The sequence below is a fragment of the Chenopodium album genome, chromosome 1, assembly GCF_948465745.1.
Source record: "Chenopodium album chromosome 1, dcCheAlbu1.1, whole genome shotgun sequence".
Taxonomy (NCBI): Eukaryota; Viridiplantae; Streptophyta; class Magnoliopsida; order Caryophyllales; family Amaranthaceae; genus Chenopodium; species Chenopodium album.
In genome coordinates, this window is record NC_137834.1 from 10,079,024 (window position 1) to 10,102,860 (window position 23,837).

Genomic DNA, 23,837 nt, shown 5'->3' on the forward strand with positions numbered 1-23,837 from the left:
AGTAGACTTGGAATATATTGGTGTGAAGAAAATTACCTTTAACAAGTCTTAGAGTCTGTTCTCTTCAGATTATTTTCAGTTCACTTCAGTTCCGTTCCAATAAGTTAAGATAAATTCAATTCAATTCTTAATTTCCTTCTCTTATAAAATATTCAGTTCAGTTCAACTCCAATAAGTTCAGTTTAATTCAGTTCAGCTCAGTCAATCAGAACATGCCCTTAACCTTTCTTTTGGCTATATCATCTTATTTGGTCCTCCTTACACAAAGTTTAGTCTTCCTGGCCCCTGGTTAGCATTTAATTTGACAAGAATGGAGTGAATGGATTGCCAAAAAAAAAAACAATTTAACAAGACAATATGACAAACACCGAACTCAAAATAAAAAGGCAAGAGAAAATTCGACCCGTATATATAAACTACCATCGCCAATTACTAAGAACAGTTCCAAAATTTCAAAAATTTCTCCTGGGAAAAGAAAGGTAGAGGAAAAAATTCTATCGTATCTTTTGCTTGAACAAGCGTGTATATGCTATGCTGAGGAAAACAAAATATGGAGTACATACATTTACAGCTTCACAGTACAATTGTGAAGATTCTCCTGTACATTTATCTAGCAAAAACAAAAGATGTATATAGTATATACATACCAACTAAATTTCATCTCTTGGATGCTTATAACTAACATAACAACCGAATTTCCCAAGCTACAAAATTACTCATGTACAAATAGCAATAGTACAACAGTTGTTGCATATCAAAGGTTTCTCTCATGTGGTTCCAGCCAGGGAAATTCTAGGAAATCAAACACTTCCTTTTCTGTGTCAAAGTGCAAACTCGTCGTTCCTTTTGAACCCTGGAACAACAGTTAATTCACAACATACATAAATATACAAGAAAAAAATGACTAACATGAAAGTTTCAAACAAAGTAACAATTTAATCCTTACTCGCTGGCCACCTGAACTTTGGGTGGCAAAAAATAACCCCGTATCATCAAGTCGATACCCTTTTGATGATGCCAGTATTCTCAGCCTAAACAGAAATGTCACACAATGACAAAAATACTCAGTTTTTTTTTTTCTTTCATGTTGAAAAATCTCCTTTACATGAAACATCCCACTCCTTGTGGACAAGTGTTAATACAAGTAAAACTTCTAACATTGATACCAGTCAAATTGATTACAGAAGATGAAGATGAAGATGAAGATGAAATTCGAGAGAAAGATGACATTTAAGATTGAGAACTTGAACACTGCATTTATGCACACTAGCACATACCTTCTATTCAATGTATCATTGCCTGTCCAATGTATCAGCCCAAATGGGTATATGCTTTTAGGAAACACCTAACCAGAGAAAAAAATAAAAAATAAAAAACAAAAAAACTACCAACATTATCCACAACATCACGTATCAAACCAATTTATAAGCTTGTATCAAAGATTAACATTAACTCTTAGTGAAAAGTTGCTCATTTTCCGTTGCAATGTATGACGAGGACCCTAAACATCAGCACCACATAAAGAGAAACTACGCCATATATACCTTCAAATCTATCCGATGGCGTAGCTCTCGGCCAGGATAAGTGCACAACCCAAAATACGTGTCTACTCCAGAATCCTTACCCTGCATATATGTTTATGACAGACGCATAATTAGAAGTAATGTACAGCAACAAAGCCATGTAGTTCAAAACAACATTTCTTAACCTGGTCTTAGTGTCTTACTAAGTAAACCTCAAGCTTTATACATCAGATACTATCACAAGAGACATCAGAAGTTTTAATTGCTTGTTAAGCAAGAAAGATTTATGGTCAAGGTACTTGTCAAAAGACAAAAAGGTTTACCTCTTCACTGTGATAACTTACAGCCAAGTCTTCTCTCAGAAAATTCATATCTTTCAAACGCCTAACAAACTTTGCTAGAAAACCTTTGTGACTGAAAAAGTGGTGCACATTTCACAGTACCAAAATGTTAGCTAAAACAAAGAAAACAAACTAGATATTTTGCACACTAAAATTTCTTCTGAACTATTGCTGTTATTTATACGCTGGTCTATTTTAGTACAACCAGTATACAGTTGAACTTGGCTAACATTTTCTTTAATTGATTATATTTATTTTATTTTCCAATAACTTATGCAGCTATGTAGTATACTGATGGGCCGTACAAAAAACTACCAATTACCTCTGTCCATCAGGATGAGTAATTATGATATCCATATCTCCACATGAAGATTTTCCACGTCTATAGGATCCACCGCACACAATAACCACCTTCCAGAATCCAAACAGTAGTTATCAGGGCAACATTAGTGTGAGACATAAATATTAATACAAGAAATAAAAATAAAGGACTAATGGCTAGCTGATACAATGTAGTGGATTAGACTCTACCAACTAATGGCTAATAGCAAATTAATGAATTAATCTAAAGATCAGGTCACAGAACACGTTTAATTGTACTTGTACCCAAAATACAATTATACCATCAAGGAAAATTTACCACAAACCACCTTTTCAAGTTTGCATATTGAAAAAAAATAACCTTTGTATAAAATTATTGTCTAAAAAAACCATCATTTAACTAATTATTTCAGTTAACACCACCTTGTGCCAGAATTCAGCCAATCTTCAGTCAAGACTCAAGAGATCCCGTTTATTTTCTGGCCTATGATTATTTCTCCCTCTTAAACTTTGAAATTTTATTATACTACCAGAAACAAAAATTAACTAAACAACAATCCACTTAACATCAATCATTAGATCAACAAATAAATAAAAAAAGACATGTCCTATTTAAAAAACACACAAAATTTTAAAGAGAAAATACAAGTTTATAAGCATACTGTTTATCAGAGGGAAAAAATGGCATAATTTGGGATAAAAAGGGTAAAACTGCTAACATGGGTAAAACTGCTACGGGTAAAATCATTACTGCCTGCTGGTGTTAACCATATTTCTCCCCCTGATAAAAAATAGTATCCACAAGAGGCAGGCCAGCAGATTCTCAAGAGGGCATTAACCATTAAATCAACTCCTCACTTGCTCGCCCACCCACCCACTAGTCCAATAAAAGGACAAGGGGTGTAACACAAGTACATAGCCAAGTAAGTAAACAGTAAATTCATGGTATCCCAAGAGAAGATCAACAGACATACTCCTGGCAGAACTTCTTCTCCAATTTTCTGAAGCATTTTCTCCATTTCTGAAACCTGTCAATTCATTAATGTGTAAAATATTTATGAAACAGCGTAATAGCAATCTCAGAGACAGAAGCTAATTCTTGAGCATAGAAAAATCCACAAAGTACAAGATGGAACCTCATGCCGTGGAATTCTTGTCTTGATATCATCAAAATATTGTAAACCTAACTTTTGAGCTTTGGTCAAAGATGGGTCGTTTTTCAAATCTTCCAAAGTACGGTGTCCTTTGTCATATAGTTTTTGAGCCGTAGTAGGACCAACACCCCAAACATCCCCAAACAAAGAGATTGTTTTCACCTACAAGGATTCATCAAATAAGGTCAAAGAGATAACACACACGCACGCACGCGCGCGCGCGCACACACACACACAATTCAAAATATCTCAATATAAAATAAGTTTTTTTCAAAATGATGCCCAGAATGGCTATATTACCAATAAGTCAATAACACACTATAAAATGGAATCATAGGACCCCAAACGAATTGATGTGTGACTTCTCTCCCATCCTCAGCCCAGCAGAGGAGTGAACAAGAGAGAATTCAAGCATATGAAAATTATAATTACAAATGAAACTAGCAAAACAGACAAGAAAATAAGTGGAAATCATAATCCAACCTTCCCCCACCCCTCTCCCCTCTTACAGAATGGATGACACTAGTGGGCCAGTGGCTGAACACCTTGCAGCAAAGCCTAACATTATGGTTTAGTCAGCGTTAAATGCAATCCAACAACTAGGTAATCCTAGAAACTTAATAGGTAAAGCAAACAATAAGCCCTTTTTAATAGCTTTATGAATTATCTATCACTGTTAGATACATAAATAAATTCAAACCAAACACTTCTATTAGGAAACCAGCATAGCATATTATCTTAAAACCATATATTTTCTAACTTTTTTCTTTAGTCGTAATCAAGACTGGTTTTAAACCATAAAATAAAGCATCACAAACACTGTAGAGATGTAGTTTGATGAACCTAATGAAATAGATTATATAAAAAGATTAAAACAGTTTTTTTTTTTTTTAGTTTAAATCTCTTTAACTAAGCATATACATTTATATTATAACTCCTCCCACACTTTGATTTAACGTTAAAAGATATACAAGGAATTAGCAATAGGTAGTAAACACTATAATATAGTTTGAAGAAAGAATAAGTAGATCTTATTTTTTAAAAAACTAAAGAAAATCTCATTGTTTTTTTTTTCCTTGGTATAGAAATACATTACCTCTTCTCCAATATTATTTAATTTTACAAGACACTTTAGGAATTAGCAGATTCTTATACCCACATTTGGTATTGTATAATAACATATAAGTTCAAACATGGCTACAAAAAACAAATTCGAACTACATCTTCCAAGTCGAACTCAAATATTATCTACTACTAGTTTATCCATCTAAATAAATTTTTTCACGCTAAAGACTAATGAAATTTGGTGGAAATATACTTATGCCAAATACTCTACAACATTCGAGTCTCTCAACAAGGAGAATAAAGATTCTGTATTGGATACACAGAAGAAAGATCAATATACATCGTATCCCCTTTTTCAAGCTATATGGAGGAATAGATGTCACATTATATCTATAGCAAAGATGTCACATATAGTGGGATATTATGCAAAATATCTTCAAAGATGACATCGTCACAAGATTTCTTCAAAATCTCTTATACTTAATGCAACATCTATGCCATTAATATATGTGAGTTTTCGTCACTCTACAGCTACAAATCCAATATAGACTGTTCATCCTCCTTGCCAAAAAACTCAAGTGTGAGTCACTGACCATCTTTAAAGCGTGATTCTACCAAAGTCCATACATCTTGAGCATGAAAAACAATTCAGTCGGACAGACCAATCAGCATATTTCTTCAGTCTATCTTTGGAAGTTGTAATTGAAATGTATTACTAGTAGTTTGTATCCATGCTTGAACTCAAATGCTATTTATATAAGCAATGAATTGCAAAGAATATATATTTTTCATGTTTAGGATAAAGAGATTAAAACAACAAGAACACTTTCTTTTTAGAAAAATCTATTCCCTTTCTTTCATCAAATTAATTATTTCCTAGCATTAGGCGCAATAATTAGTGATGATTTCAAATGTGATAATATAAAAAGACCATTGGTCTTAAAAGACCAACTCAACCAAAGGCTTAAGCTATGGAGGAAACCAAGATTTTATACTCTATCACACTCCCTTACATGAGAGCTCGCTAGGTTTGCAATGTAGATGCAACATAGGCCTCCCAATACCTGGAGTTAAATATTCCACTTGAAAAGAAGGGTGGATGAAATTTAAACTCGTAACCTTCTTATCACGTTCACTCTTAATACCATGTTAAATGACTAATTCAACCAAAAGCATAAGCTAATGCTTAAAGCCCATGATTGGTTTTTATACTCTATTTCGCCTCCTTACATGATCGATGAACAGTGAATGCATCATGGACCTCCTTATACCCATCGCTTTATATTCCACTAAAATAGATGAGACTTAAACTTGTAACCTTCTGTGATTCTGGTTTTGGCACTATGTTATAAGATCAACTCAATCAAAAGCTTAAGTTGATTAAAGTCCAAAATTGGTTTATATACTCTATCATTTATAACATTTTTTTTTCCTCCCAAACTAAAGGAATTTGATTTCCTTCCAAAAATCTTAGCTTTATGACATTGAGGGAAAGATAATAAAAGTTATAAATTAAATTTCCTTTCTCTCCCCTTTATTTCCTTTCATTAACCAAACATTAGTAAATAAAATCCCTTCATTTTCCTTCTCTTCCCTTCGTTTCCTTTCATTGACTAAACATTAGAACATAAAATCCCTTCCTTTCCCTCCTCTTCCTTTCTTTTTCCCTCATTTCCTTTCTCTTATTTTCCTTTACTAATAATCTAATATTGAACCAAATAAAGCCTTAAGAGTAAATAGGGTATAAGAGTCCTCCTTTGCATTCTATTTACATCTTTATGAGTTCTACAATTCTACTATTTGATTGTGACTTGATTTGATCTTACAAACAACCCATGGTCTCAAATCCTCCCTGTAGGCTTACCCTATGGGTACATTCTATCCTTGTTGACCTTGTTATCTTGATTTATCAACCCACTACACTATTGTATGACAATGACTAATTGTGCCACTTATTGTATGGTTAATCCAGTATAGCATGATCATACCAAGTACATTAAAATCAATTATCACTTATTCATAAGTGTGCTGCTCATGGAGATCTTTCAAATAAATATATACCTACTTAACTTTACTTAGCTGACGCGATTACTAAAGCACTTTCTAGTCCTTATATAGATTGAAGGCACAATAAAAGAGCCAAGTGTAATATGTAATTGTGTAACACAATAGAGGACCTAAACGTAAATATGTGATTGTATAACAATTTATTTACTATCTAAAGGGTGGATTCAAATTTACGCACAAAATATTATAAGTAGCATATTAGTGTACATATAAAGTGAGACAAGTAATATTTTTTTTCTTTCATCATACTCTACTTAATCTAACAGCACAAAGTTTGCTGTATAAACATCTAAAGATACAGATGTAGACATTTTGTTCAAAAGTGTTTTTTTTTTTTTTTTTTTTTTTTTTTTTTTTTTTGTTGTTGGAAGGAAAGTTTAAAAAATCCTATTAGGTTTACCTTTCTCAAAGCCAAACATGAGCTCTATAATAATATATTTTGAATTGAATGAGCCTAAATTGAATTAGTTCAGCTGAATTAAACTTCATGAAATAGGAAACTAGGTTCTGAATTGAGCGGAACAAAACTTGAAACATAAGTCCAAAAGAACATATATATGTGTGTGTGTGTGTGTGTGTGTGTGTGTGTGTGTGTGTGTATGTATATATGTATATATATACATATATATGTATATATGTATATATATATATATATATATATATATATATATAAAAGGAACATGATAAATTGATAGTTTGTTAATTTGTTTTCTTTCATCATACTTTAGGTTGTATGTTCATAAAATACTCCCTCCGTTTTTAAATACTTGCTCCATTTCCATTTTTGGAAAGCTTTTATAATATTTAATTCATTTCTCACTTTTAGTGGACCCAACATAATACTCTCTCTTCCTATTCTTCCACTACTTTTGCTTTTTACAATTTTTTATTTTCCCAACTACCCCACTACCTCCATATTTTATTGCTTTCTCCAATTTCTCCTAAAATTCCGCGCATGGAGAAATGGAGCAAGTATTAAAAAACGGAGGGAGTAACCTCTTACTTTTTTTCTCTGTTTTTTTCAAACCTTAGAGCATAATTAGTTCAGGGCCATAAAGAGTGAAAGTTAACTTGCAGACTATGCCAATATCAAGTGTCACCTTCTGAGAGGTTTTATAAAAAGATAGATAGCAAACAAAATTTTATCTCTTGGCATCAATACAACAATGACATACATAGCATAAAATTCCTTCCATGTTAGTAAAAGCATAATAATCCTTTAGAAATCTAAGCAGCTAGGCCCAAATTTGTAAGGTTGTTACCTTATGCATTTTTTATGGCAGATTATAAACTTTAGCCCATGAAACAAGGGGAAGCATCCTCTTCTTGATGGCTGACCAATCATTCGCCGCCAATCTAGGGTTAGCCAAAGGAGAGTACACTTCCCAAAAGGCTACAAATACCCCCCATCATTTGACAAAATTGACACATTCTCAAACCTTTCACTCCAAAAAATCCAAGCATTCTTCCCTCTCTCTCTCTCTCTCTCTCTCTCTCTCTCTCTAAGTGGTTCTTAATTCTAAGATACCTATCCCAGGAAAAACCATCCCACCTGAACCTAGGGTGTGCTACCCAGAAAATCCATCACATTTTAATCAGTGAGTCAACAAGTACGCTTTCTGTTTAACCACCCACACACCTTTCATTTCAATTATTATTATTATTATTATTATTATTATTTTTTTTTTTTTTTTTTTTTTTTTTTTTTTTTTTGTACATTGGAGCATAATATTTTTCATAAATATTGTAGCAAGATGGACAAAATCAAAATTAAGAAATCAACAATGGTATGTCCGAGTGAGGAGACCCCAACAGGTAGTCTTTGACTATCAAAGCTAGACATGATGATACGCACTCCATACTCGCATTCTAAAGTTATTTTCATCTATACTCCACCTTCAAATATTTTTGACACCAACACTATGAAAGAGGCTCTTAGTAGAGCCTTAGTGCCTTTCTATCCGATGGCAGGAAGGTTAATATTAAACGACGAGACAGGTCGATATGAGATCGATTGCAATGCGAAAGGGGCCTTGTTTATTGAGGCGGAATCAATACATGCTCTTGTTGATTTTGGGGATTACTTGAGGCTAGATTCTCAACTAAGGAAAGTGGTATTCCCGGTTTGTGACTACAAAGGAGGACTTTCATCATTCCCTCTTCTATTAGTGCAAGCCACCCACTTCAGCTGTGGTAGTGTATGCCTTGGCTTTGCACAACATCAACATGTAGGAGACAGGACATCCCAATTACACTTCATCAACTCATGGGCTAGACTAGCCAAGGGGCTTGACCTTAGTGTTCAACCCATTCATGACAGAGATAATTACCTAATTCCCCGTGACCCGCCCCAAGTTAAGTTTCGTCACTTAGAGTATGAGCCATCCTTGCCGTCCTTGCCACCGAAGGGCTTGTCAGGTGAGTAAATTAACCACATATAAATATCTTGTATATTATAGAATTGTTAGTAGTGAGTAAGTCTAAATATATTAAACAAAATCTACCTTTAAAAATATCAAAAGTAAGAAAAAAAGAACATTTATAATGCGTTATTGTTCTGTTTAAAATATAGCTTTATTAGGATTAGATAATATAAATATACGAGTAATTTTGATGAAAGCTTTTTAAAATTCAAACTATACATGTTGGTGTGTTGAAATTCATATTAACCACTAGCTTTGTTGAAAAAACTATAATAATAAAGATAAATATAAGGCATTATTTTCCTCCTTGAAATATGGCTTTTCTTCACATGTAAAAGTATAACGTTTACGAATTTCTTTTGATGAGAGCTCTTCAAAATGAAAACCATACGTTTTGGTGTGTGGTCAAATATAGATCTCAATTTCCACACTTTCCCTCATTAAAATTCAAATCAAACACTGCTTTATTGAAATAATTAATAATACTAAAATAAAGAAATCAACAATGAAACGATAAAGATGTATGATTTCAAATTGATTCCTTTAAAACATTATTATAATATCCTTAATTAAAAGTTAACGATATAAAGGAAGCAAATCAATAATGAAAGGCAACAAATCAACAATGAAAGGAAACAAAGCAACAATGAAAGGAAACAAATCAATAATGAAAGGAAACAAATTAATAATGCATTGATTTTTCTACAACATGCTATTATACTAATTAAAATTAAATTAAAAAAAAAAAATTTAAGGCAACGAATCAACAATGAAAGGACATACAGTTTTTGTTTTTGTTTTTTTTTTTTTATAAAGATAGCGATGTTATATTATTAAGTTAAGTCCAAATCCGCCAAAGTAGTAATACTTCGAAGAAAGGAACCCACATGAATCAGCGGTGACAAGTGGCACACCTTGCTACTAGATGCGCAGTCGTTTGAGATATGTTACTCTGTATTTTACTAATTAAAACTTAAAAGGGAAGGAATTAAATGTAAAATTCAATAAGAAAAGGAAACTAATACTTCTTCTATGTTCGTTTAAATGCAACACTTTGACTTTTTCAGTATTTATATACTCCATTTTGACTACCTTTAATGATTTATACTTCGTAGTAAACGAAATAGTCATGTGAGATCTTGTTAGATTCTTCACGGTTTATACTATATTAATATCACATTTTTATAATTTTTACATATTAGTAATAGAAAATATAAATGGTCATAATAACGCATTAGCAAGCGCATAAAAAGAAGTGTTGCAAATAAAATAAAGAGGAAGTACAATTTTACATTAATTTTTATTTGCTTTTATACTAATTAGAACTATATGAGCCACCCTTGCCACCATTACCCTAAAGGACTTTGTCATGGGATTAAGAAATAGGAAAAATTGAAACTAATAATCCCACCTTTGCCCCACCTTTTCAAAACAATCTCACCTTTTCAAAATCTCAAAACAATCCACCTTATACCCCATCTTCTCAAAACGATCCTTTTACTGGTTTGAGAAATTGGTATCGGTTATAGAAGGTGACTACCTAATTGTTTTTTAATAGTTTTTTTGTAAAAAGGAAAGAATTAAAAAAAATAAACCTTTCCCTTTCCATCCACCTTATACCCCCATCTTCTCAAAACGATCCTTTTACTGGTTTGAGAAATTGGTATCGGTTATAGAAGGTGACTACCTAATTGTGTTTTAATAGTTTTTTGTAAAAAGTAAAGAATTAAAAAAAAAAAAAAAAAAAACTTTCCCTTTCCTTTCCCTGCCCCCTCTCCCTCGAAATCAATAGACCGCCGGAATCAACCACCCTCCCCACTAGCCGCCCTCCCCTCTTCCCCGATTCCCTCCCCTGCCGGACATGGCAGCCCCCCTCCCCCTTCCCTCTTCCTCGATTTCCTCCCCGACCGAACATGGCCCACTCCCCTCTTCCTACCCACCTTCGCCACCGAACATTAACTTGACCACCCCTTCCACAGTCATCGCTGCCCCTTCGAACACTTCAATCACCAACCTAATATCCACCTCTCTTTCCTCATCACTACGTAATCATGCGCCATTGCTAAGATAAACCCAGATGTTGATGTGTGTCCGTTAATGGCAGCAATTATTGGCATTGAAAATGAGATTAGTTCGGCAATTAGGGTTGGGTTTGAAGAGGAATTAACCCGGGCGACATGGGGTGGGGTAAGTTATGGGGTGGGATTGAGTGGGGGTGGTGGTTATGGAAGTGTGCTGGTGGTGATCATGGTGATTGCTTGGTGGAGACTAGAGAGTGGTGAGGAGAGAAGAGAGAGATTGAAAGATTTTATTTAAAAAAAAAAAAAAAAAACTTTCAAACTGGTTATAGGTAAAAATGATCGTTTTAAGAAGATAAGGTGGGATTGTTTCCAGATTTCGAGAAAGTAAGATAGTTTCCGAGTTTCAAAAACGTGGGATTGTTTTGAGCAAGTGAGGCAAAGGTGGGATTATTTATTTCTATTTTTCCTAAAAAAAATTCACTTCTAAATAATGTAATTCTTGTAGGGTTAATCTTTACACTTACTAAATGCGGTCGTGTTTTACAAAAATTACACTCCCTTTTTTTTTTGGTAACAAGCTAAATTTTAATATTATATCTTTTTCCTTTCATGGTCTCTACCCAAACATACTATTATTTTTTTATTATTTACTTCCTCTCACATTCATTACTTTTCAAATTTTTACAATTTTTCTTTTACAATTTTTTAATACTTCAACTACCCCAATTACATGTTATTTTATTTAAGTCAATTAATTGCCTAAAACTATGTGTCATCCAAAGTGTAACACTTATTAAAACACGAAGGAAGTATTAATTCGGATTTTAAAAAATCAGATCAGATTTGAACAAACTTTTTTGAAAAATTGATTTTCAAATAAGATTGTTTGGGTTCAATTAAAGTGATTAAATCGAAATTAGTTTGGGCTTTTTTACTAGAATGAAAAATATGCCAAACTAAGGCAACAATGATTCCTATGATGTGAATTTTTAAGAATTGTATAGGGTAATGTTGGTTTTGAAGACTCCTGTCAAAGCTTGTGGGTTAAAGTTTGAGCTTATAAAAAAATTATTTTTAAATTGTTTTTTAACCTATTATAAGATAAATTGGACCATAAGTCATTAGGAACCCCTAAGTCTTGAGTGTTCGTAAATATCTATTAGCAACCAATCTTGTTACAACATCACATCCACAATATTGTCGGTCCATTGCAATAGGAGATATATTCTATGCAAAATGGTAAAGATTTACGGGAATGTATCTAAACAAACTTCCTAACCAAGTTATAGAGATAAAATAAAAGATTGTTCTTTCTCCACGATGTATACTCATGTCCCTGTTTATAGATTTATAGTATTCATTTCCTTAGGGTAGGGCCTCTTTCAACACCGCAACTTTGTTGCTACAAGTATCTTTTAACATAGAGGGGAGTCAAGGACTCTTACAAAAGAATTTGTACCCTTACACAATGTTGTATTTTATTGTCTAAATATTGAACATTGTCTAAATATTGAACATATAACATCATCTATTTTTATGTTGACAATACGTACTCCCAAGAGTCCCGGCAATTAATTGAAATAAGGGAAGCAATTAATGATCCACAATAAAATGATATTATATTAGTTGCAAGCTATTTTCAGTTTTTATATTCCCATAATTTATAATATTACAAAGTAATAATTTGGTTCCACAATTTCACTATCTAGAATAAAGCCTTATACCTTCCCACAATCAACAAATCAGACCTTTTTTTAATGATAATGAAAATAATATGATATTCTATTCAAATTATGGATCTGATATGACTTATGTCCATAACATTATCTGTCGACTGTCAGGTGAGATGGTCACAGAAACAGAGTGTATCTTCAAGCTCACTAAAGAGCAAGTTAATGCCTTAAAACTAAATGCAACATCTCAAGAAGAAACAACTTACAAGCTGAGTACATTTGAAGTGCAATCTGGGCACGTGTGGCGTAGTGTATGCTTGGCACGTGGATTAGCAGATGATCAAGATGTTAAGCTTTACATACCAGTTGAAGGACGGTCAAGATTAAATGATATGGAAGTGCCACCAGGTTATTGTGGGAACATCCTCTTTTATGCAGCTTGTGTAGAAAAGGCAGGAGATGTCGCAAGCAAACCACTATGGTATGCTGCGAGTAAGATTCATGAGGCAATTAAGAAAATGGACAATGTAGAGTACTTGAGATCAGCTATTGATTTTGTGGAATCACACAAAGATTTGATGGCTATTGTTCGAGGGCCACAAACTTCAACATGTCCAAACCTCACAATAAACTCATGGGCCAGACTGGCATATGTTATGAAGCAGATTTTGGATGGGGTGGACCTAAATTTATTGGCGTTAATGGAATAAAACATGACGGCAACGTATACATTACAGCAAGCTCAAATGGGGATGGTAGCTTTTTAGTAGCTATCAAGCTTTTCACCCCTCATATGACGCTTTTCAAACACTATTTTTACAACATCTAGGTAAAACAATGATGTGGAATTCATGAGTAATGATGGGTCAAGGAGTTTAAGTTATAGTTTAATTACTTTAATATTATTAAATAATTGTGAGCCAAATTATAAAAAACTTGGAATTATATTTCATGTCGAGGAAAGTAGTATAGTTTTTAGGAATGTTGCATGGTTTTACTTATTCCTTAAGAATAAGGTTTTACATGTGACAAAAAAAAAATGTATTTCATTGCAATTAGGAAACCTAGTTAATATAGGACTTTATAAGCCTGTATAAAAGGCTTAAGATTGTAATGTTTAATTCAAAGTTGACAATTAAGTAAATTGAGTTTTCCTATAAATAAATATATAAATTAAAACACTTGTGCTGTTGTGCAACTTTGTAAGATACATGTTCATGAGATAAGGAGAGATACTTATTCACCCAAATCTGAAGAGCAAGTAATTTGGCTCCCTAGTTTACTAAATTTCATGACATGAATTACAAAGCTAAATTTTGGATTTAAAATGTGAAAGCTAAATTTGGATTTAAAATGTGAAAGCTAAATTTGGTTTTAAAATGTGAGCTAAATTTAAATGGTAATGTAATTGTAAAACAAAGTTCAAAGGCATTGTTGAAAATTAATAAATATTATAGTCATTACCGTCATTTGAATTATCTTATAATTTAAGAAGTCCTATACTTCTTCAATTCCATTACTTTCTTTATGGTTTTTTTTTCACGCATTAATATATATACCAAGTATTGTTAAGTATTACCTACTATAATACTATATGTACTTAAGTTAGCCAAAGTAGGTAGGAAACCTTCAGATTATATGACAATACCAACCACAAAAGTACTCTCATTCTTCATTAGCTTGTGTATAAATCCTAACATCATTATTATTAGTTGACATGTTTCTTATATCACATTTACTAATGCACAAGTTCAATGATTAATATGACAAATAATCGATAAGTGAAATTTATAAAAAGTTGATGAGACAAACCTAATAAGATCATATGGTTTTTATTATTATTATTGTAACTATAAATCACAAAGGGTAGTCTAAAGTAGAATTTGTAACTAGTGTCAAAAGTCAAAACATGTCAACCAAACAAAGAATTGGAGGAAGTAGTACTTTGCAAGTCCTTTTTTGATCCAATTACCTAAGTCTGAATACTTGCACCGAAACCAAGCCATGTCGATTTAAGAAGATAAATTACTTAATTATATATTTATATTTAAAACAGATTATGCAGGGTAAAGAAAACTTCACATTATAAGGAGGGTAGAGAAGCATAAATTAAGGTACTAAAACGATAACTTACCTTTTCATTATTCTCAAAGTGCTCTAACTTAGACAATTTCCCAGTTGACACTATCTCCTGTATCTGAAACAGAAAAATAAATAAATAAAAGAAAGAAAAATTAAACTTGTATGCGTGACTTTTAGTCTAAAACCACAAGTAAAAGAATAAAAGCATAAAATATCCTCCAAAAAATCTGAGGATTTAAAAAATCACTAGATGTTATACAACATAACCCACAATGGTTCCCACCACTGGTGCAGAGCTCAACATAAATGAAGAGTAACTCTTTGACAACACAAAATCAAGGGGGAAACTGGTCCAGAAGGATTCCCGGAAAAAAAGAGGGGGGGGGGGGGGTGTTAGTGCAGACAGCAGAGTAATGTGCTCTAATAAAGCAGAAAAACAATAACGCTATCAGATGTCAAATAATAGATGTCTAGATGATTACTTATATATGAACATGAAACAGCTACTTGTATATAATAAGCAAAATAACTATTTCAAAATTGAAAATGCTCAGTAAAAATACAAAATCCAGTAAGGCTGCACAACTTATAGTCAGTGTAGGACAGCAGTCAATAGTCCATAAAATTACAAATTGAAAACCAAAATTTGTTCATGTTTCAGATCGCTTACATGATCACGCAATGACTTCCCAATATTAGGCAAGCCCTTGACTTGATCAGCACTCTCAATTTTAAAAGGCAACTTCTCAATCACAGGAATGGCCTTATAATAACTAAATGACCTTCGATCTTCACCTAGTGCTGTTACATTCAAACAACCATATATTAGCAACAGTTAATTAGAAATGTCTAAGGAAAAATACTTTTATAAACAGATCATTACGTCTAATTTACCTCTATACATGTCTATAAGCTTCTTGAAGATATCAGTGATATCCTTGTTTAAATCAGGAGGGTTATATGTGCTAACCTGAAATGGGTAGAAAATTAGAAATGTATATCATAAATTCCATTAGACAACTTCATGAGTTTGATTGATACAGCACTTTCTCTCAGACACCCAATGCTTCTAATTTTAATCTCATGCACTTCACCATGAACAATAATAGAAACGTTTGATCATGCCAAGAGAGAAAAGGAGAAGCAAAATAAAAAGAAAGATGAATTGAAAAACGAAATTCGTAAAATCCATGACTAGAGATTTACTTTATTATCTGTAAGACCAGCTGCAACATTGGAATTGGCAGTCTGTGAATCCATGGTGTTGCACAGCCCGTCATAGCTCTTAGAGGTATATGATTCCTCATGTAGTTCATCACTTGTTCCGGTGCCCTTGCTCTCAGCACTCAGATCTCTTGAATCTTTGGGCAAAGATCGGGTTGAATCATTTGAATTTTGGGGGGAAGAAGATCTTGGCTTCTTGTGTTGTGGAAGCTCTTCACTACCTGAAGAGTGTCCATTTGCATTACCAGAAACCTCCCCTGAGGGTTGACGGGAAACATTTTCACTAGGTTCCTCTTTGAGAAGGTAGAAATCCTCTGATACCTTTTCTCCTGATCTCAAACTATCTTCCAACCACTGGTACGCTAATATACTCTGTGTATGGAAGTAAAATCTATCATGAGCGACAACATATTAACACTGATGCAGCACCTAATAAATCCTGTTGATTGTACTCCTGCACAAAGGGCTATGTCGACTTGGAGATGCATGATGACAAAAGGAGTTAATGATTCTTAATTTACTATAAAAGAAACTGGAATGCGAATGCATTATGTATTGTTATTGTCAGCACATTATTCTTTAATGTCAAGGAGGAAAAGAGAAACTGTAATATAAAAGTGTTACTTTGAGACTCAACTAGGATTAACACAATGTTTAATCAAACTTCTCATTTGTAACCAAGGGAATGTCCATCAAATTCTCACACAAGCATATGATGGGAAAGCGAGTTCAAATTAAGACGACAAAATAGATGGAACTCACAGAATTTAGATGGATCCAATCTAGCATCCACATTCCACAATACTACCTGATCAGAAGATCCTCAATCAGATTTTGGGTGTGAGTAACATATGATGAACTCACTCAATGTCTATTAAGTATCATTTCAAAAAAAAATCAAGCTACACCATGGTACAATATTAGAAAATCCTTGCTACCAAGCTCTCTCGACATTAAGTTCTTAACAAAGAAGAAACAGAAGCCTCTTGATTGTACTAAAATCTACATTGAAGTATTCACTTAGGCCTAGTCTTTTTCCTATCTGCATTGCCCAATCCTCCAATAACACTCCACCTTTCTAAAATTACAGTGCAATTCTCTATGCCATACAGTTCTAAAGCTAAAACTGAGCTGATAACCATTGTTGACAAAGTAGACCTTTAATTGCTATTAACTATGGACATGCATTGCGCATTTTTAAACAAACAAACATAGTCATTGAGAATCAAATATCATCATCATACCAACATTTTCTGCAATTATTTTGTTTTTGACCTTAATTTTACATTTAAACACAATCACAAACAACTCCAATCTACAAAAGAGAAAAGAAAGACCTTGTCCTAAGAAATCAACACACACACAATGACACAACACCAAAAATAAAATCAAATAAATTGTTGGAGCAACTAAATAGCTTAATTGGTACCCAAGAGACCAAGACGTCAGATCAAATTCCGTCTACATCAATGCCCAAAATAGCTCTCTATACACCAAAAAAAGAGGGAGAGAGATAATCAAACTTACTCCTTTAAAGGTAGACAAGCGCTCAGAATCAATTTTCTGTTTAAGGGCATTCAAATTCATGGCAAAAATATGGGTTACTCTCTTTGACAGATACCCTTCAATTTTAGCACCCATTTGCTCCAATCTCTGCTTCCATATCTAACACCCACAATCATAAAAATGGAAACTTTAATCAATTAGTCATATATAAAATTAAAAGGCTAAAATTAGTTTTTAATTTTTTTTTTCTTTTTTGGGAAATATAGAGAGAGTAGAGGACCTGCAATCGGCGAGGTTGAACAGCAGCATCAAGTAAGAAAACGAACATCCCAGAAAACATGCCATCTGAAGAAGATGGTGGGGAGGTTTCCTTCTTCTTCTTTGGCGCCATTTTTAATGATTAAGTTACTGGTACTAAGGATTCTACGGCAAGGGGAGAAATTGAGTTCTACAAGAGTGGTAGAACTTGTGCAGTTGTTGCAGCAGTAATAAAAGATTCAGGTTTTACCAAGCAAGGCCAAGGGCCATTTGATATCCTTGACGTTACAAGTAACGATGTCGGAGACCCGCCCCAATGGGTCGGGAATGGGTCTTGGTTTGGCCAATGGTGAGGCAGAGAAAGGGATAAAAATCATACCTGCCATGTAGACCTGGAAATCCTGACCCAAACCCAATGACTCGACCCGAATGACCCGACCCATGACCCGAAATTGACCCGACCCGACCCAATGTGGAGTTGACCCGACCTTGACCCGAAACCCGAAGCTGACTCGACCTGATTATGCCAACCCAAAGTTGACCTGATGCCCAAATTGATTCGACCCAAAATTGACCCGATACCCGAAATGACCTGACCCGAATTTGACCCAATACCCGAAATGATTCGACCCAAAGTAACCTGACCCGAATTTGACCCGATACCCGAAATGGCCCGACCCGAATTTGACCCGATACCCGAAGTGACCCGACCCTAATCGACCTGGCCTGAATTTAACCCGAATTAATTGACTCGAACATACCCAAAACCTAAACTGACCTGAACTAAAACTACCTTATACGCAAAATGACCTAAAGCGATTTAAGCCTGTGCTACGTGTGTGACCCAAAATATTGACCCGAAATGACCTGACCCAAAGTCGACCAGACCCGAACTTGACCCAAATACATGGACTCAAAAACTGACCCGACTGGAACTTGACCCGACCCGAAGTTGGTCTGGCCCTAACTCGACCCGACCTAAAGTTGACCCGATACCCGACCCAACCCGATAATTTATTGACCCGAACTTGACCCGAAACCCGAAATGACCCGACCCGAACATTTGCTGACCCGAATTTGACCCGACCCATACCCGACTCGAATGACCCATTTTCCAAGTCTACCGCCATGGCTCATGGGTGATGGGGTGGGGCGTGGGGATGGATTTAAAGTTGTAACCGCCCCACTCCGTACCCGCTTTATGCCCTCATTCCCCACCCCACACCTACAACTATATATTTTTAAAAACAAAATTATATACTACGTACTTTTATACTACTTTATAAAAAAAAACTTACGCAAAATAAAAATAGTAGATATAATAATATGTAAATACATTAATATTATAACTAAAATTTTTTGTAATATTAACAATATTTTTTGTGTGTGTAATCTACATTAATTACTTCCTTCGTTTGTTTTTAGTTGACACCGTTTGACTTTTACATTATTCACAAACTATACGATAAAATATAATCATGTAGGATCTTATTTAAATCATCTAAATGCATATTTTATTAATATCCACTTTTTATAATTTTACAATGTTGATAATTGAAGTTATTAGCCATTGGATGACCAATGACCTGGTCATGAAGAGAGAGAAAGAACTTTTTATATTAAAAAAATGGAAGAAAGAAAAAAAGGGATGCGAGAAGTTGATGACCAGGTCTTTGTAATGACCAAGATAAAAGTTTGGTCATGAATATATTAATTGACAAGTGGCTACATATTATTGGAAGAAGGAAATAGGTATTTGTATGTGTAGGCACGAAAAATTTATATAAGTGCCACATCGGATATTATATGGGTCAAAAGTCAATTTGTTGACTTAATGGTTTGACTGTTTATTTAAAATTAATTATTTTGGGTGAAATAATATAAATTAGCCCATTTTAATTATTTTGATTAAATTGTTCATTTAATAGTAAAAGCCTACTAAAATGGGTTAAGCTACATAAATGAGTTAAAATTACCAAGTCAAAAGCCCAACTTCATTGTACAACAAACCCTAACCCTAAGAGTTACTCACTCTATAAATAGAGCACTCTTCACATCATTTGAGTGGGGGAAAATTCAGAGAGAAAAAAAAAAGAGAAAAACAGAGAGAAAAACCTAGAGGAAACAAGGAGAACCAAAATACAGAGAAAGCCTCTCATATACTCAAAACCTCTTCAAATAAAACCTCTCATAAATACTCTAAATCCCTCTAGAGAAAACCCCTCATCAAATACTCTAAACCATTTTAGAGAAAACATCTCAAAGCCTAGAAGAAGAACAACAAGCATTCGACATGCCGTTCTACTCTAGAAGATCACTCGTGGAAGAGATCAAGCCTAGACGGCCCTCAACACGATTACCTGAAGGAAAGAAGGACTTCAAATCATCAAAATCTCTACATCAAATAGTCATTGATCGAGATCAAGCCTCGTCGGCCCTCAATCAAGAATTTAAGTCAAAGGTCTACGTCAACAACAAATCAAAGGTCTACATCAAATCTTCGATCGAGATCAAGCCTCGACGGCCCTCGTTCGAGAATCAAGTCAATCTTTGAATTACGTTAAAGTCAAAGTGGAGATCGAATCAGAGGATCAAATTAGAGATTGTACCCAAAATTATCAAATTAATAAAATTCACACTTTGTTGCATTTGTTTTGAATCTATATTTTGCAGATTTAATATTTGTGTTTACAATATGGTAAAAGTAGGAGGGAGAAAATCATGACCAAAGTTATTTTGGGCAACCATTGGGAGGCTTTGGTCAAGGTTGGTCATGTGGCTTGGTCATGAATGAGTGAAAAGAGAAAGAAATTATATAATAATCCATGACCAAGAATTTTGGGTCATCCATTGGGTATACTAAGAGCACTCACATTAGTGAGCAAAAAAAAAATTGTTCATTCTCTCTCTAGCCACTTTCTCTCTCTTCTCAACCAAATTTGCTCATGAGCATTTTTGGTGAGGAAATTTTATCCCACTAGTGATCAAAAAATAATTGAATTACTCATGAGCATATTTTCTTTTGCTCATTGATGTAGTAACATTTCTATCATTTTTGCTCATCAATTTTGGATGAATGCTGGGGCCCACGACATTACTATTCATCATGAAATTTGCTCATCCTATGAGAGCATTCACCACAATGAGCAAAAAAATGCTCATGAGCAAATTTTATGAGCAAAAAGCAAAAAAAATGAACTACATCAGTGAGCATTTAGAAATTAGCTCATGAGCAAAACGTAATTTGCTCATCCTATGAGCAAAATAAAGTATGAACAGTAACATACGGGCCCCACACCAAAGAAAACCAGCAGCTGTTTTTTTTTTTACTTTGTCCACCTCCAAAATGATGTGTTTCGGGTGGGTCAAAGAAGAACCCACTATCAAAACACATCGTTTTGAGGGGTAGGAAGTAAAAAAAAAAAAATTGTAATACATGTTGACATGGGCGTGTCAGATCAGCAAATGGAAAGCTGACACGCGTCCGGGTGAGTGGTAAAAGCCAATCAGAAAATTGTATCCGTTGCAACAACGGTTATAATTTAAAAGGCAAGTTTTTGTAATGTAAATCAATTTTTTTAAAAAAAAAAAATTACCAACGGTCATAAAATTATTTTCTCTATAAATAGAGATCCATTTTGATATATTTTGATATACTTTCAAAAATCACAAAAATTCTCTATATTTCATTTTCTCTCAATTCTACTAAACAATTATTATTATAAGTATTATTCATTATTATTATTGTTATTATTATTATTATTATTATTATTATTATTATTATTATTATTATTATTATTATTATTATTATTATTATTATTATTATTAGTAATTTGTATTTTTAAAAAATAAATTTTTTATTTGATTGCTCTATCATATTTTTTATTGCTGTTTCGATAATTATTATTTAAAAATCCGTGTCACTATTTTTATACTAATTACTTTTGCTATTTTGTTCTAATGGATCCCAACAACCCTAATTTCTCTCAAATGTCTCAACATTTTTCTGATTTGGGTGACGATTTTATAACCAATCCCAATTTTCAAGTTTTCCTACAAAGATTAGGAAATACATCTTTGCAAAATCCTTCACAACAACAAACACCTTCACAATTTTCTACTGAAAACACTTACTATGATCAACAAACACCTCAAGCAAATCCTACTGAAAACGCTTATTATGATCAACAAAGATCTCCTGCTTATGAAGGTAGCAACTCTCAATACGATGAGAGCCAAGAAGAAAATGTTCCGGAGACACCTCAATACCCTGCACCACATCCTAGAATTCCGACCAACCAACCACTTGCTAAGGCGAGTCGCATTTGGTCAGTTGCAGAGGATGAAGCTCTAATTGGGCTGTATTTAAAATTAAGTGAAGATGCACTTGTTGGCACGAGCCAAAAAGCATCTGAGCTCTGGCGAAAAGTACATGCGGCTTATAGTCTAGCTCAAGCGGAGAAGCCTCATATATTACCGCCAAGACCGATGAAGAGTTTGGAGACACATTGGAGAAGAATGGCAGCTGATTTGCTATAGTGGAGTTCTTGCTATGAGGAAGCTGGTAAACTTCCAGAAAGTGGAAGTGGTTATAACGAAGCTGACCGAATTAAAAATGCATCTAAGTTGTTTTATATCTCCACTAATCCCCAACATAATTTTGCTTTTCCCCATGGTGTTGAAATGGTTAACAAAGACCCAAAGTGGAGGACAAAGCTTAGATGGGGTTTATCGAAGGAGGAAAGAAAGGCATGTGGGCCAGATGATGAAGAAGATAGTAGTGGAAGTGGGAAAAGGTCCAGGGCTGAAGGTGAAATCTCTACTCATGGATATTCTTCAGGAGGTCTACCACGACCTGACGGTGTGAAAAAAACAAAGGCCAAGCGTAACAAGGGCAAAGCAGTGGTTTCTGAGAGTGCATTTTTCAACATTGGTGAACAAATGAAGGCATGTACTGAAGTTAGAGAAAAGGAGGCAAATCTACGACAACAAAAGTTAGACCTTGATAGGGAAAAGGAAAAGAGAAAGCAAAAACAAGTTGAATTAGCAGAGAAGAAGATGAATTTTGATATGCTACAATCTCTATTAGCTAAGCCTACACCACTAACTCCCTCTGAAGAGTTATACAAGGAAGAGTTACTTCAACTAGTCTATGGTCGGAGATTCGATTAGGTTTATATGTATTGTGGTCGTATTTTTAATTTTATGTTTATTTTAGTAATATGTTAAGTTTAAGTTGTATTTCAATGGTGTGTTAAGTTTAAGTTCAATATGTATTTTAGTATTGTGTTAAATACAATTTGTATTTCAATATTATGCTAAGTTCATATTTAATTTTGTTTCAGTATTGATTTACCAATCTTATGTTACCTTATATCCGAATAATATGTATGCTTACAAATTTAATTCATTGTTTAAGAAAAAAATTGTCATTGTTTATGACAATATGACTATAACACCCATCCCTATGACAATAAAACCGTAAAATCTGATAATAATTTTATACAATGCTCCTTAACCAATATATTGCACAATAATTATGACAGTGTTACCGATATTTCAAACAATTTTGTTAACAAACAATGTATTTTTATCCAATGCTTCTTAATACTTGTGTTATTATGCATTGAGTAGTAATGTCTCATTTTTAATACTTGTCTTATTATGAATTGAGTAGTCATGTCTCATTTGGGTTGAAAGGTCATTCAATTTTTTGACGATTCAATTTTTTGAATAGTAGTCATGTAACATGTCAGTATGTAGTTTGTATTATTGGGTTGAATGGTCATTCAATTTTTTTGACCAGTCTAGGAGTGCAATGTTATATATACTTGTGCATTTATCTGTCCACAAGTAAACTCATCCAAATTAAATTTTCAAAATTAACAAAGAAATACAATGTTTTCCATTAGCTCAACCTCTAGTTCATCTGATTCTGATCAATATGCGGAATTTGATCAACTAGTTGACGAATTTGTCACAAACCACCTACCAACTATGATGCTTCGTGAACCACAACCACAACCTGTGACTGAAATAGAAAGTGTCCCAGAGCCTAGAGGGGATACAGATAGGAGAGATAGGGAAAAGGGCCATATGCAGTTGTATAACGACTACTTTGCGAATAATTCAGTGTACAACAACAAACAATTTCGGCGTAGATTTCGAATGCAACGACC

The 23,837-nt window shown here is 33.8% G+C and overlaps 1 protein-coding gene and 1 pseudogene across 1 annotated transcript; one reads left to right on the forward strand and one right to left on the reverse strand.

The window, feature by feature from the left end:
* Window positions 1-485: 485 nt before the first annotated feature.
* LOC145560124 (DNA polymerase lambda-like) lies at window positions 486-17,857 on the reverse strand. Its single transcript, XM_081621417.1, has 14 exons — window positions 17,681-17,857; window positions 17,422-17,559; window positions 15,877-16,266; window positions 15,565-15,640; window positions 15,341-15,471; window positions 14,723-14,785; window positions 3,322-3,501; window positions 3,160-3,213; window positions 2,187-2,275; window positions 1,847-1,937; window positions 1,545-1,625; window positions 1,278-1,345; window positions 947-1,031; window positions 486-853 (listed from the first exon to the last, which is right to left on the reverse strand). The coding sequence occupies exons 1-14, from the start codon at window positions 17,789-17,791 to the stop codon at window positions 755-757; spliced, it is 1,656 nt and encodes a 551-aa protein (XP_081477543.1). The 5' UTR covers window positions 17,792-17,857; the 3' UTR covers window positions 486-754.
* LOC145563572 (anthranilate N-benzoyltransferase protein 3 pseudogene) lies at window positions 8,226-13,417 on the forward strand (annotated as a pseudogene).
* Window positions 17,858-23,837: the final 5,980 nt, after the last annotated feature.